The 15719-nt window shown below is 52.6% G+C and overlaps 4 protein-coding genes across 4 annotated transcripts; 2 read left to right on the plus strand and 2 right to left on the minus strand.

Annotated features, from left to right (window-relative positions):
* Positions 1–525: 525 nt before the first annotated feature.
* Positions 526–4955, minus strand: A1O1_02208 (5-oxoprolinase (ATP-hydrolyzing); the record flags this gene model as incomplete). The annotated part of the gene is made up of 8 exons (XM_007723119.1): positions 526–1532; positions 1628–1910; positions 2008–2114; positions 2204–3297; positions 3353–4202; positions 4266–4485; positions 4563–4654; positions 4724–4955. 8 exons carry the CDS (start codon positions 4953–4955, stop codon positions 526–528), a joined length of 3885 nt encoding a protein of 1294 aa, XP_007721309.1.
* Positions 4956–9215: 4260 nt separating this feature from the next.
* On the plus strand, positions 9216–10919 carry A1O1_02209 (uncharacterized protein; the record flags this gene model as incomplete). Its single annotated transcript, XM_007723120.1, has 1 exon — positions 9216–10919. The coding sequence occupies one exon, from the start codon at positions 9216–9218 to the stop codon at positions 10917–10919; it is 1704 nt and encodes a 567-aa protein (XP_007721310.1).
* Positions 10920–11524: 605 nt separating this feature from the next.
* A1O1_02210 (uncharacterized protein) lies at positions 11525–12372 on the plus strand (the record flags this gene model as incomplete). The annotated part of the gene is made up of 2 exons (XM_007723121.1): positions 11525–11635; positions 11695–12372. 2 exons carry the CDS (start codon positions 11525–11527, stop codon positions 12370–12372), a joined length of 789 nt encoding a protein of 262 aa, XP_007721311.1.
* A 2064-nt stretch (positions 12373–14436) lies between these two features.
* A1O1_02211 (uncharacterized protein) lies at positions 14437–15690 on the minus strand (the record flags this gene model as incomplete). Its single annotated transcript, XM_007723122.1, has 1 exon — positions 14437–15690. One exon carries the CDS (start codon positions 15688–15690, stop codon positions 14437–14439), a length of 1254 nt encoding a protein of 417 aa, XP_007721312.1.
* Between the last annotated feature and the right edge of the window lie 29 nt (positions 15691–15719).

Here is a 15719-nt window from a genome sequence, read left to right on the forward strand (position 1 = left end):
GGGGCCATGTGGACAGTTGAAGCTAACAATGCATTTCGCTTGTTGATCTGAATACCTACCTCATGTACCTACCCATTACTATTGTTTTTGTTCGCCTCGCGCTGGCGCTCTTCCCATGGCCCCCTTTCTTTAAGGCGCCCACTTCCTCATACTAGCACTGAGTAGATGCCGATGCGACTGCATGTCAGGCCACATGTTTGAAACAGAGGAGAGATAAGGAAGGAAGTGTCCGGTCCCTATCCTATCCACATGGTACGTAAAACTTACAGGTATGTTTCATTACACGTGACTCCAGGATCATGTGACTGCTGGCCTTGCGCAGGGCTTGGCATGTTGCCCCTTTATCGAAGGTGTCCTGCGAGAACCTGAACTACTAGTACCAGCCTGTAGTAGAGTGCGGACACTGGACCGGCCTCTTGATGCTGTCTCTTGGGTGGGTTCGAGTCTTGAGAAGTGTTGAGGAGAAACCCAGGAACATGCTGGCCCATGCCTTTGCTCAAGCAAATTGGTCAATGAACTCCGAAATCAAGACGACTCTCCCATGCTCTGAATGATGTCCACGCTCCCGTTTGCCGCCGGCCGGAACTTGTTCCTGATGTCCATGACCGGCGTTGAGCCATCAGCACTTCCCCAAGCGCCTCCCCCGGGGGATAGGATGACGATCCTGTCGCCGGCCTGCATCGACGCAGTATTCTTCCCGCCGAGGTTGATGACGTGGCCGTCCCTCCGGATCCAGAGGTTCTGGCCTCTCTCCCCATCACCACCGCCCATCAAGCCGTATGGCGCGAAAGAACGTCTCTCGCTCAAGATGGAGACTTTCATGGGGATGGAGACCTCGATGTCGCGAACTACACCATCGCCACCTGGATAGAGACCGCAGCCTCCGCTGCCCTCACGCAAGGAGAACCGTCGGAGGATGACCGGGTACCGCCGCTCGAGGATCTCCGGGTCTGTGATACGTGTGTTGGTCATGTTGGTATGGACGCCACTGGTGCCCTTCCAGCCCGGTCCGCCACCAGATCCGCCGCAAATGGTCTCGTAGTAGCCGAAGCCGTTCTCGGCATCGTCCGACCCAAAGGTCAAGTTGTTCATGCATCCCTGACTGGCCGCCACGGCGTTGAAGGCGCGGAAAATTACGTCCACAATGCGCTGCGACGTGAGCACGTTGCCCGCGCACACAGCCGCCGTGGGGCCCGGGTTCAGTAGCGAGTCCTGGGCAATCTTGACCTCGACCGGACGGATGGCGCCTTGGTTCAACGGGATGTCCATATTGACCATACATCGCAGGGCAAAGATGATTGCAGAATGGCAGATGGCGATGGGCGCGTTCCAGTTTCCGTACGCCTCGGGCCCGGTGCCGTCAAAATCGAAGACGGCCCCTCCGCTGGCTGGATCGATGGTTACCTTCAGGCAAACCCGAGTCCCGTCATCCATGTAGTCGGTCGCGGACAAGGGTTGGCCGGATGTCCGTTTGAAAATGGCCCGCAACATGTTGCGGACCGCACATTCCGCAGCGCTCTGTATTTGCTCCACTAGTGTTCCCGATGGTCAACGTCAGTCTACGCGAGATGTGGAAAGAAGAGAGACTGGGACTGGTGACCATTGGCTAAAAGAAATTTGCGCTTACTGTAGAATTGAACAGTGTCCAGGCCGTAGTCTCTGATCAGCGAATGAATCAATTGACTACCGCGGTGGTTGGCAGCGGCTTGGGCCTTGATATCGGAGATGTTGTCGCGAAGACATCGAGTGCCGCTGCAATTTGGATATTGTTGTGGTTCCATCAACAGACGAGTAAGTTCTTCTTCTTTGAAGTCACCGCCCTCCACCACTTTAAAGGCTTTGATGACCGCTCCCTCCTCCCACAGTTCTTTCGAGTTTGGCGGCATCGAGCCCGGCAGGATTCCACCGATCTGGCCCATGTTAGCAAATGGTCGGTGCTAACACTGCAGCGACATCTGGTGCAGAGAGGAGAAGGCATGGTTAGTTGGATCGTGCTTCAAGACTTACATCTGCATGGTGACCTCTCGAGGCGGTCCAGAAGATGATTTTCTCGCCAGCATCATCGAAAATCGGAGTGATGACCGTGAGGTCAGGCAAGTGAGTGCCTCCACAGACTGCAATAGTTAGTGAGTGCTTGACATCTGTGGTGTCGACAAAGAAAACGCAGTTTTGAATGTTGAACGGCCTGGGGGAATCGACTCACTCGGAGAATTGGACAAGATCACGTCTCCAGGCCGCAGGTCTCCTTTCCAGTGGTCGATCTGCCACTTCACGGCGAAAGCCATGCTCCCAATCATTGCTGGAACGTGGGGAGCATTTGCGACCAACCCTCCGTCTGGCGAAAAGACTGTACACGAAAAATCCAGTCTCTCTTTGATGTTGGTGCTGACACTGGTCTTCTGCAGCGACCGACCCATTTGTTCGGCCACTCCCATGAATCGATGTCCGAAGATGGAAAGTTGGATTGGATCCACCGTCCTATCCGAAATCGAGTTCTTCTTACTCGAGGCAACATCAATGACCACCATATTCGATAGGATCGTGGCAATTGATTGAGGTGTAATGATTATGGTCTGGTTATTGTCGATTATCAATGCTGGCCCTTCAATCTTTGAACCCGGTTGGAGGACTTTGAGGCTATACAGAGGGGTGTTGTACCAGCCGGTAGACTTGAAATAGACCTTCCTCGTGATGTCTGCCTCCGGGGTTGGGAAAGTCTTGTATTGGGCCAATTCGGCAGACCACGGAGCAGGCAAGTTTAGCAGGCTGTGACCAACGGACCGCACGCGATAATCGTCAACGATGATCCGCCGATTTGAAGGGAGGAAACCAAACTGTTGGAGGTGGATGTTCTTGAATATCGTGACGAAGTCTCTGTCTGGGGGTTGCTGCACCATGATTGGAGTGTCGCTACCATGGAACCGCATGTTGAGATATCTTTCTGATGTTATGCGAGACTGGTCGATGCCCTGGTCTCGCAGCGCTTTTTCGGCCACCCGTTGCAGTCGGTCCAATTCGGTGGCGAACGAGGGCATGTTTTCCTCACTGTAGGTCAGAGCTGAAGGACTTCGCTCCTCGCGTACCACGTCCGCCAAAACCATGCCATATGCTGACAGAAGAGAAGAATACTTGTGGATCAACACCCTGGAGATGTCCAGCCTTGCCGCAATATCGGCTGCATGCTGACCACCCGCACCACCAAAGGCTGCAAGGTGATGCTGACTCGCATCGTATCCTCTGGCTTCGGTTAGTGTCCGAATCGGACGGCACATCGCTTCGTTGGCCACGTCCAGAAACCTATGAAGTCTGTCAGCTTGGCCAGACACTGAAAGACTCCCTTCGCTAAACTCACCCGGCGGCAATCTCTTCAATGCTCAGCTGTATCTCGACAGATTCGTTGATCTCCGCGGCCAACTTCTCAAATAGAGCCTTACTAGCCATAATATCCAGCGGCAAGTCCTCATTCGGACCGAAAATGCTAGGGAAGAACTCTGGTCGGATCCTGCCTAGGACTAGATTGGCATCTGTCACCGTCAGCGGACCACCTTTTCGGTAGCAGGCTGGTCCAGGATGAGCCGAAGCACTCTCAGGTCCGACCTTGAACATTCCACTCTGCCACGTTAGGATGCTGCCTCCACCAGCCGCAACAGTATTGATATCCAGTTGCGGACTTTGGATGGTGACGCCGGCAGTTGTAGTCTCGAAGATCTGCTCCAGCTCCCCTGCATACCGTGAGACGTCGGTAGAAGTCCCACCCATATCGAACCCGATGATCGGCGTTTTCTTAGTCTCGTCATACGACGTCCTTGCGTACCCCACGACGCCGCCTGCTGGTCCAGACAAGATTGCACGTAGCCCGGACAGGGCAGAGAACTCGACAAGGCCGCCATCGCTCTGCATGAACTCGCATCGGCAACCACTTTCGTACAGATCTTCAAACCCGGAGACGAATCCAGCAATGTACTTTTGAATCTCTGGGGTCAGATATGCATCGGCCGTCGAAGAGTTTCCCCTGGGTACGATTTTCACAGCCGGGGACAGTTCGGCGCTTAGTGATATATGCGTGAACCCTATTTGGGACGCTATCCGGCCAACAGCTCGTTCATGCTCTCGGAACGTATAGCTGTGCATCAAGCAGACTGCTATCGACCGATAGCCCTCATCATACACCTGTTGAAGGATCTGCCGTGTTGTACCAGTATCTGAACTTTCAATCAGATCAGACTGCACTAGTATCGCGCCACATAGAGAGAAGAGCAGCTTACCTATCGGCTTGAGAATCCTTACGATTTCGCCAGTTACTCCTTTCACGAGGGCTGGATCGTGGTTGGCTTCAAGCTGCCGTGGTGGCTGAGTGCTTTCTGTCCAATCTTCTAGAGTCACACGTTCGGGAATCTCAACCACCTTGCTGTAAAGCACCTCCGGTCGACTAATGGTCAGATCAAACAAGTTCGGTCTTGACTGGTTGCCGATATGTAAAAGATCCTACATATGAAATAGGATATGTGAGTGTACGAAAGACTACAATTAGATGAGCAGTAAAGATAACAGCAGAGACATACCTTCAAGCCTTCAGTAACGACAAAAGCAGTCTTTTGACCTTTTCTTTCCAAAAGTGCATTCGTGGCCACCGTCGTTCCCATCTTGATGGATTCTACGGTTGGTTAATACCTGTCAGCTACACCACACTCGACTGGCTTTATAAATCCTAGAGAGTACTTACCCACACCTCGGAGGGAGAATTTTTTCCTAGGAGGGTACGATCTCCCTGTGGCCTGTTCCAGGACTCGTCGAATAGCTTCGACAGGTGCGTCAGGGTAGTGGTCAGGGTCGACGGAGAGCAGTTTCAGGACGATGTCGCTCTGTCCGGGCACCCTGGCCACGCAGTCGGTAAAGGTCCCCCCTCGATCGATTGATATCCTGATGCCAGAGACTGGCATCTCGACTGAACCCATGGTAAGCAGCCGTGTCTGCTTAGTCAAGGGGAAGTCAAGATTTGGCCGGGGTTGGTCAAAGAGTCCGATCACAATTAGAGGAAGTTATAATAGAGAGAGGAGTGTCTGTAATCCTCCAGGGACCAATATAGACTTATCAGGTACGTAAAGATACGCGTCTTATGAGATGGAGAGGGAGAGCAGCATCGAAGCAGGCTGCTTTGGGTGCATACAGCTGTGAACGATTCAAGAATGCGGGTTCCTTGCTCAACTTCTTTGGGTCCATCGGTAGAATGACCTTGTTCTCTTTGTAAGGGGCACAACTTGAAGAATAGTAAACAAGCATTGACTCCGGCTCATCTGCTGTGTGATATGAGAGCCGGCGGAGGACAGTGGAATCTCCACCCTGGTTATCAAGACTCGGAGAATGGGCGTAATGAGCCGAAAAGGGCATCTCCAAGTGCCACTTGCGCCAGTCGGCCTGATCTCTGTTTACCCGGCGCGCGAATGTCCGATCAGCAGCATTCATGCTGACGTCGACATGAATAAAATGTAGAGCTTTCTTCCCCGGGAGCGACAGACATTGAAATAAGCTATTAAGTTACGGACAAGAGTGCTTACTGGACACCATGAAACGTGGTCTCCAGCAAACAGCCCTAAACAACCCACAACTCTTGTTACCGCGGTCGGTTCTGTTCAACGTACATGGTCTTTCTGCACCGCCGCACAGGTCCTTTTGAAGAGCGTTAGTCTGGGCTACATATGGTAAGCCAGCTGGCAGGACAAAGCTCCAAGACAGATGATGGCATCTTGCATGGATCCAGGGGAATGGGAGAGTCTCGAACATTCCGCGATGGATAATCGGAAAGATGTGGGAAAAGAAAGCTGTGTGATGCTGCACTCACCAATGCAATATCACTCGGTCTACTACTGCTCATGGTATAAAAACAGAAGAGGCATGGTACGTAGGATGCTACTTACTCTGATGAAGTCTACCGTGCTGGTCAAACACGAGCCAGAGACATAGTTGCATTGGTTGATTTCAAGCATCATGAATGAGAACGTCTCAATTGGGAAAGGATACCGGATTAGGACAAGTGGGGCTGACGCTTCGAAGGCCATACAGTGAGGGCATGTATAGGTAGGTAGGGTAGGTAGAGGACGTAGACCTGCATTGATGGCCTATACATTTCAGCTCGAGCAAAGTTGCGGGCCTTCATCAATGTTCAACGTTGGTCGGGGGGGGCTTACTCTCATCACGCTCCATGGCTTGGATCCGACGCCGTGCCTCAAGACATGTATGTCTAGGGTCTGAAGGTCCGCAAAGATGCCTATCTGACGTGGAATGCCAGTTTGCAATACTCCCATATGAGTATTTTCCTGGTGCAGTAGTGGTTCTGACTGAAGGACGTATGCATGCCTGTCCTTCGAGTGTGCTTCCCATGATTTTTTGGGCCCCTGTCTTGCCACTGTATATCACTGCGTGAGTGACAGGGCATCACTAGTCGACAGCCCTCATGTTCTTACGATATAGTGCCACGGCAACGCAGTCACACACACAGTCATTCATTTAGCCACAATGCAGCATTTGTCAGCCTCGCTTTGGAGGATTTGCGTCAGAGCCTGAGCTGCGCTAGAGAAGTGAATACCGGTTTCGAAGTTGGCGAACTTGCGTTGAAACATGTGGAGGCAGCTATAGCAGCTGCAAAGACCAGGGAGGAGGGCTGAGTTCGAGGAGCTTATATGACAAATTTCGCAGAGAACTGGTTTTTTCTTGATCACACACAAATACAGATAGCCACGTTTAGCCCTGGAATTGACTCCAGTATCTGGGACTCGACCACGGGCAAATATGGGAATTTGCAGCGGCGATGATGGGGAGCAGCCCCATGGGCAACCCCATGCTGCGGTCAAGACCCATCATTTCCGGCACAGACTCATTGAGCGTACCTTCTTCCACCATAAACATCACTTGTACCTATGATGTATGGACAATGGCAGTCAGGGCTTCCTGAAGAAGCTTGAAAACTCCTCGCTGACATCACTATCAACGTTAGCTGTCAATAAAATCGGCCCTTCATGTTTTTGTAGTATAGAGGATTAAGAGTCTTAGTGAATAACGGCTATACATCCATGTATGATCGCAACAGAAACGAGCAATACAGCGAAGACCCCATGCTACCAGAGTGCGGGAGCGGGATACCCCTGTTACGGTGAAGGTTGACGGAAGCAGTCTCGGGCCCTTGCATCAAGACCTTCATGTAGGTGAACGGTCGATGACAGAAAGCTTAGCGTCCTCGTGTGCAACGGTAGATGAAGAATTAAGCTGCAGACGCCGCAGACAGGACTTGCCAGCAGCAGATTCTCGGGCCCGGCCCGATGGTTAACAGATATGGCACATTCCGTTGCAACATCAAGCCAGTCCTGTCAACGCATCAATGGAAAGGCGACTCCCCAGTGGGATGAATCATCACCAAAGCGGTAAAATAACTGTCAATCCAGACCCGGATGATATTGTCAAACCATAATGCTGCGATCCCTCAGGCGGGTACCGACAAGCCGGAATGCGACCATGCCGGTGCTGGACCGGGTCTATACAACGACTGTGTTGTGCAGGTAGGCCCGTATGAAACAGAGCTTATCGGAGAAACACCAGCAGTGATATTCAGCAGACCGGATCTGCTCATGTTTGGGCCTTGTTCGCTTCGAAGAACGAGGTCCGTGGAGTCGTGACTCCATGCTCCGTAGAGGGAGGGTTAAGGGTAGCGGCGTTATACATACATAGCGGGGAGATTGTCGACTGCGCACCATTAGCGTCATTAGTGACATTGATCCCTGGTATCAAGCATCATTTTCCTTGACTTGACCCTAGGTGGACGCAGAGGTCTGCCCTGTCATTCGTGTCCGTTCCTTGGAGAGTAAGAAATGGAGGAGATGAACGCGGGATAGATCTGATACAATCAAGGATTCTGCGGCGTGCAACCCAGGAGACTACTGAGTCATTGCATGTTGATTCCTAGCTCTTCAGCCACTGGCATGACCGTTGTAACTTCCTACATCCCACAGCTGGGTGACGGACTCACTTTTGCAATACCATGCATTGCTGTACGGAACCGTGAATGTGCCCGATATTCGGATGTCATGGGCGCCAGGGAGTTCTTGACAGGTTTAGGCCAGAACCATTACTCCGTACAAGGTGAAAAATGCTATCGTGGCACCGCCGCTGGGAGGTGAGAGAGCACAAGGGCCAGAGGCATGTAGGTAGCGGGACGTCGCTGTGCCTGTGCTTAAGATAGTACACAGTAGTGGTAATATGTAGCACCGGACAGCCACACGACGAGGCTAAATACGGAGTTCCTGAAGAAGAATGGAGAATCGCGAATGATTGATTGCGGCGTCCTGATGGGTGTCAGGGGTGAGTGAGGAGTGCAAGTTGAAGTGCAGGTGCAGCTGGAGTGCAGTGGTGGAGGAAGACAGTTCGCTTGGCGAGGAGGCGGCGCAGGCTGATCAGGCATCGAGGGGGGCCGAAAGAGCTTCAAGAGCTTGCGACCCAAGATGAAATGCACATTGAATACCTGCTCCTTGCTGTTGTTTCAGAGGTGGCCGTCATCCTACTAATCTGCTTACCAATGCTTTCACCTCAGGTACATGTAAGCACCCAAAAGAGATGGTATAGTTAGTTAGTACGAGGTATGTAGGTACTTACATTTATTTGGTAGTAGGGGCGTAATCGGCGCCTTAGGAACCTAAGGGCCTAGGAGCCTAGAAGCCTTCAAGTTGGATGCCAGGACCTCAATTATAATTAAACACCGCGCTGCGTGCGACCCGCGGGACCAAGGCCATCTCTTCCAATGGGGCCCTAGGTTTGAAACGTTCGGGGGCTTTGCAGGCTTCCGCCTCCCGTTTACGCGAGGGTTGCTACCACTCAGGTGGCAGTGAAATACAAGGGCCGCACAGTGCCAGTGCCTTCAAGCTTGAGGAAGAACAACTTAAGTCCATGGGCCTCGCCAGCCCCTCGCTGCCAGACTGCCCATATCATCCCTGTGGACCAGCTCATCATCTTCCATTTCGTGTCTGTGTGTTGACATTGCCCACCCCTTGTACGTCTCAAGCTTGTCAGGAAACTTGAACCAAATACTACACAAGCCCACGCTCGCTGCACACGAAACCATCCTGCGCTCCTCATCCTGACGCTCGCTTTACCTCTTTGGCGCTCGTGTCCCTATACCAGCATTCAACTGAAATCTCGCCATCCCTCCGGCCTGTAAGGCATTCGCCGCAATGACCAAGTTGCAGAAACAGCAGCCGCTAGACTCTCCGGGCAAATCCAACGCGTCGGCACCTCTGCATACCGCGGTCCCCTATGAACGCCTGCCACTGTCCGCGCAGCAGCCCGTGCTTGTCACCACCGCCGTGAAACCCAGTTCCTACAATGAATTTCCATCCACAAACCCATTCTCTTCGAATTATCTCCCACGAGCAGAGCCGGCGGCGGCGGATGGTAACCCCTTCTTACCAGTGTCTCCTTTGGAGGAGTCGAGACCCGTTGAACGACTTTCGCAGCCACAACTAGTTTCACCACAGACGCAGAGATCTGATGCTGCTCCAAAAAGATCGGTTGGCCTACGGCGTCTCGATGGAAAGCCATATTCTGGCTCCCAGCCGGCAGCAAAACCGGCCAAGTCAGTCAAGGTAGCAAAGGATATGTTTGACGGCGCGCTACCGCCCGTCTACAAGCGTGAAGCACCTGATCCGATTAACCCTGCCGTGGCCGCACAGGCTCTTGCGTCGAGGCCGCATGAGTGTACAAAGTGTGGAAAAAGGCGTGGTGAAGGGCATGCTGGGCATGACAACGGCTGCACCCAATGCGGGAAACGCAAAGTGGGTGCGACGCCCGATGCTTCGGCCCCAGCTCCTGCGAGTATCCCTCCTGTTCATGGGCGTAATACCTCTGAAGGGACAAGGTCTCACCAATCTAAAAACTCAGAGAGCACGGCAGGCCCTTCCGGTTCCCCTAGCTCAGTTGTTTCAGGATGCTGTGCCAAATGTGGTAGACACAAACGACCAATGTCCTTTGATCAAGAAGGCAGCACGAGACTCGGTCCTGCTCCTGCTCCTGCTCCTATGCAAGCAACCAACCAACAAGCGGTGAGAATCCGCCAGGCTGGGCTATCGATCCAGCCAATTGCGGCACAATCTCAAAAACCCGTGTTTCCGCAGATCGATGTCATTCCACCTTCGGCATCCACTTACAGGCCGGTGAATTCGCCCTTCACAACCTATGGAGACGAGTCTCCTCTGGTAGGAAAAGCTACCAAGCAGGAATTCAAGCTTTTCCGCAACTCCTCCCTTGTCCGTTCGTTGTCTCGCCGTCTAAGCAGAAAGGACAAGAATTCCACGGCGCCTCTACCCAGCCAGCAGCTGGCCGGCAATCAGAATCCATCTGGCGAGCAAAGCGCTGGAAGGCTGATCAACATGATCAGCAGCGCGATGCAGGTGTCGCCGATTGATCGTGATGCACACTACTCCAGGCTAGACACCGTCGAACAGCCGGATCGTCCCGCAACACCTTTCTCGTTTGTTGGCGCGAAGGATGAAGACGATGCCTTCGAGATGGTAGATCTCCGTGACAATGACTCATTATCCGGCCCGAAGAGCATTAAAGATACTGTTCAACTCGACGTCTCGGCAACTCATCCAGGCCCCGATCAATCTGCAGTTCCGCAGGATAGTATCGATGTCATTTCCAGGCCGGAGTCTGCAGAGACGCGCCGTCAACACTTGTCCGTGGAAGATGCTCAACAGAGGCCTCAAATCACAAGGTTCAAGAGCTTGAGAGGCGGAGTTTCCAGGATGAGTAGCACGGTCAGCAGGTCCACAAGCCTGAAGAGATTGGGCAGTTTGAAGACGGTGCATCATAATTGGTACAGGAATGACATGGCTATTGAGGGCGCGTCTGGTGACAATGTCATTGCTGCTTTCTAAGAGTGAATTACCTTGAGTAGGAGGGAGGTGGGCGGGATTACGATCTGTTTGATGATACCCTGTGGAGTTGGACATATTTAGCTTAATGGGACATTTCTTACTGCTGGCCTATGTTCCGGCAAGTTACGAAGCAAGTGAGCGATCTACAATGGCAATATCGAGAGTACTTGAATAACCAAAGCTGTATCTTACACAGTGCAGTAGTACCTTTGGGTTGTATCTCAGCATTGGTAGAGCAAGTACTGGTAGTAGGTCAAGTTGTAGAATAGTCCTGCCAGTGCCAAGGCAAGGCTGCGGTTCCCTGATCTTGGCTCCGAGGTGATGTCAGTGTTGGCTCCAGACTCGTTTCAACCGTTACAACACCGCAGCAGCGATTCCTGTCGTCGCTTTCCGAGTCTGGAGATCAAAGTCTCTTCACCTCTCTTCGTCTTCAAACAGTTCAGGACTTCCATCTCACCTCGCTCCCGTTCGCGTTGTCCTTCCACCCGCACCTCCATCTCCACCGGCCCTTAACCTAGCACAATTTCGGCATCACGCTGGCGGCCTTCGCACTGCAACACGCTCTTCGTAGGTTGGAAGAAGAGCGACGAGCACGATCGGGAAACATGGGCGACCTACAATTTGCGAAACAGTTCCTGACGACATTAGATAACAAGGCGAACAAATACCCAGCTGACCATGTCTTCGACCCCAAAACCTTCCAGATGCGCATACCTGTGAGTTTTTGAACCGTCCTGCTACGAGAGCAGAGGAAAGTAGTTCTAACCGCCCATAGTACACACTCCCCAAGCTTTCGAGCCCTCCGCACCCTCTGCCACCGAAGACGACAGCCTCGGCGCGTGCGCCCGGCTCGGAATCAGCATCCTCCACCATAGCTGTTACCTTGAAATCTGCACGGAATCCTAACATGACTCTTATGGTCCCATCCGTGGATCCCTCCACTACGACGATTCATGCATTGAAAGAGCAAGTACAGTCTTACCTGGGCGGCCCCACAGTGGTGCACATCGATAAAATCAAGGTGCTGTTGGATAAGAAGCCAGTACCGCCGTCAAAAAGGACGGTCGCAGAAGCACTGCAGCAGAGGGGTCAGGAAGGAGAGGTCGAGTTTGGTGTCATGGTCATGGGCGGCGCCCCTGATCCGCCCCCACAGACACAAGAAGCTGCACCTGATGCGCAGACGGCGTCCGCTCCTTCTTCAGAAGAGGCGGTAGTTGAGGTGGAGCAGAAGAAGCCAGAGCCCACGCCGATGGAGGATGTTGAGCCAGCATCGACATCCCCTGCCGCTCCAGTGCAACCGGGAGGAGTGAGCGGGCAGGATGTGCTCAAGTCCAGCGAGTTCTGGGACGATTTGCAAGGGTTCCTGGAACAGAGACTACGCGATCAGGCCGAGGCAGTCAAATTGAGGGAGTTGTTCGAACGGACATGGAGTGGTGCAAACTCGGGCCTGTAGTGCTCAATTTCAAATGAGACTGGGGAAGGCAGGCTTCCAGCAAGGGACCACAATGGTCTTATTTCTTATGAATACCTCGCATGTAAGTTGGAGCAAGCATTGATTGTTCGAGAGAAGTGGGATGATGCTATTTTCATAAGCGACAATGCCGATTCATGCTACGACGACCAAATTCCAATATTTTCCAGACTTCTCAGGGTTCACTTTATGTGTCACCTTCTTCCTACTCTCGAGATAACCCTTCTAATCCCCTGCGCTCTCTCCATTGATAACGACAACGACGCATCGATCTTCATATCAAGAAGACGATCTATATAGATGGACATGAGCCCGTTCTGTAGCGGCATGAAGACAACCAGGTGTCCCGGATAGATATGGCTGATATTGATTTGAAAGTTCCGACATACCCCATGATCTATGTTATCCGGCTTCCACAGGATACAATGCAATGGCTCTCGTTTCGACCAGGACAATTCAGATGGAATAGGATGGAGGATACTGCCTCGCAGGTGCACCTTGGGCACTTTCATGCGTCAACATCCCTCCCCCTTCGTTCTTTTGGAAGTTAGGCAATTGCTGGTCCTGTGCAATGTGCGTTGCACTATCAACGGATATCTTGTATTGGCAGCATACTGATTCACTAATCCACCGTCCCCCGGCTCGGGCATCTGTGTTTTTGGGTCCATAGGTGCTCATGCTCATGATATGATAATTATCAATGTCTTCTCCGTGAAGGATCATGGAGCGCAATTAGAGGAGAGAGAGATTGCTATCAATGCGAGACGAAGAAAGGCGATAGTCGGTCGAACAGAGTTGATAGTAAACCACTTTTCCATACTGTCGTTGCTGGGGCTGGATATTTTCTGATACCTCTGTCGACTTCATGTCGGGTGCGTATGATGCTACTCCAAATCTCGCGATGATCAGTCCCGAAGTCCAAGGTAAGTGAAACCACAGAGATGCTCCGTGATGATGGGCCAGCGTTCTTTTCCAAGACCAGTTTTCGAGTCTAACCGCTCTCAGGCCGCTGAGGCATAGACACCAGTTGCGCGCGGCTTATACCACTCTCCCACCCCGATGGTGGTTTGGCCAAGTGGGAGCAAAGTCTAGAGGCCGCGGATGGTCGGTGTTGCACAGATTTTGGATATTGAATATCTAAGCCGTAGTCTAAGGAGACACGCAGCTAGAGAGCGGCTGTTAGCCCTTCAACTTTAACATCACTGGATCTTTAGGTTGGATTGTGTTGGGTTTGGTGGTGTGTAAAGAGTGCTCTGTAGGTGGAAGACGAGGCTGGCTTGGCGAGGCTGCGGCCCCTGAAAGTCAGAGCATGGGACAATCAATTACTCTTTGCACTGGCCAGCACATATATGTCAGCTATAAAGTAGTCCCTGCCGCTGCTTCGCTCTTTACACTTTACAAGTATAAATCGGTCTCTATGCTCGGGCAGCTTCCTTGGAGAGGATTGTTTTCTCCCCCAGACGATCTACCAAAACCGAATCGGAAGGGGAGATTCCAGAACGTGGCCTACGAAATTGCAGCGGATGCGGAGAGATGCAATATTGGCTTCGCAAAATGTTTTTTTTGGTTCATGTTATGAAGGATTGGAATGTACATGCTTGAATAAATGGCCCCTATATCAACTACCAGAGTTGATATCCCCATTGCCCTTGTCTCCAGCTCAACCCCAGCCCTACCCCTAGCCCCAGCCCCTCGAACTTCGTCCCCTTTTATTTTACACTGCGCTCCCGTCTCTGCCTTTCCTTTCAGCCTCCGCAATGCTGAGGCGGTCGGAGCAAAACTTTCAATCATTGATGGAGTTTCCTGCCGTTTGTTGCCGTGAAATCGTGTCGTGTCTGTCAAGACAGTGATTTTCGTAGATATGAGTGAGTGGATTCAAACTGAATCCTTGGCTTGAAGGAAGATGGCGTGGACTTTTGGAGTGACAATGAAGATCATGTACCAGTCCAGTACCCTGTGGTGCGTGCGCCATAAATGCAGCTGTACAAGATTTTTGTTACAGGTGGTGATGTTTGGTGCGCTCTCGTGGAGATTGGAGGCCGCGACCTAGTGGTGAGATCTGCCAATCAAACCCCCCATTCGGCGCACATGCGAATGGCGCTTAACTTTGCCTGGAAGCATGGCGAAGGTCATCGAGACTCCTGGCTGGCATTTCATACCCGCGTCCATGGCCATTGAAACACTCCAGGTGCCGCTCGCGCAACGCTGGAAGCTGGAGCCGTCCGTAGAGCATGCCCAAGCACCCTCATTGCTGCAAGGACCGGATTGGGCGCCAGCGGTTGTCCCCGACGAGTTGGTGTCGTTGCTGCCGGTGCTGGCTGCGACAGTTGCCGCTGGAGCGGCAGTTTTGACCGGGATGACTTGAGGCAGATCAGTGGAGGTGGGGGGAGAAGCTGCGCCGGATGCGAAAATTGCGGGCCCGGAACCACCCGTGCTAGTAGGTTGCGAATCGGCCGGGCCGGCAAAGGTTGGTCCAGAGGCGCCGGCCGCTTCAGTCGCTTCCGACGCAGCTGCAGTTGTAGCGCCATAGGCTGATGCCACAGCAGCCGATGCTGTGGGTTGCTCAGCAGGAACACTGCCAGCAGCGGCACCGCAAGTAAGTGTGGTATAAGGACCGGTACCTGCCGATTGGACAACTTGGCCGGGATTTGGGTAGACGTAGTCAAACCCTTCCTCAGTCACACAGTCATTGATACCCTTGAGATTGGCAACAAAAAGGTCAGGAAACGAAGTTTGGCGCTTGGCGATCTTGGGAGCTGGCGCGTATCTCTTCTTCTTCGCAGCGGTAACGGTAGCAGGCGAGCAGTTTTGGTAGTACTCTCGATTCCCTATCTTGTTGATCCATGACCATGAGAGAGTGTATTGACCTGGAGCGATGCCGTCGGGAATGGTAAATTGGAAAGTGCTAGCACCGGAGCCGTTGGGGTCTGCGGGAAGGTTGCCTGGGACGGAGGCAGGGCAGCCACCTTCGATAGACTTGATGACCATCCATTTGGAGTCTTTGGTAGGTTGTAGATCGGTTGTCAGGCTGACCTGGCACGAGCCCCCACCATGGACCGCACTGCCGATGAAGCTAAGGGTCTGTGGTTCACCAATGGCCATGACGTTGTTGGCACCTTCGGCATCGTAGACACCAGGGCGCTGCTTGCAAGGGAAGTCGGAACCATCAGCAAGGAGGGGTGAGTTGTCGAGTGTGGACTGGCCATATGGAACTGGAGTCTTGAGTTTCATATGGGCATCGACCGAAGCCGTCAGGAAGACCAGAGCGGCCGCCGCGGCGGATTTGCTAAACGAAACCATGGAGGGCGTGGGAGGTCTGTATCGTAAGA

Source organism: Capronia coronata (assembly GCF_000585585.1).
Source record: "Capronia coronata CBS 617.96 chromosome Unknown acBCG-supercont1.2, whole genome shotgun sequence".
Lineage (NCBI taxonomy): Eukaryota > Fungi > Ascomycota > Eurotiomycetes > Chaetothyriales > Herpotrichiellaceae > Capronia > Capronia coronata.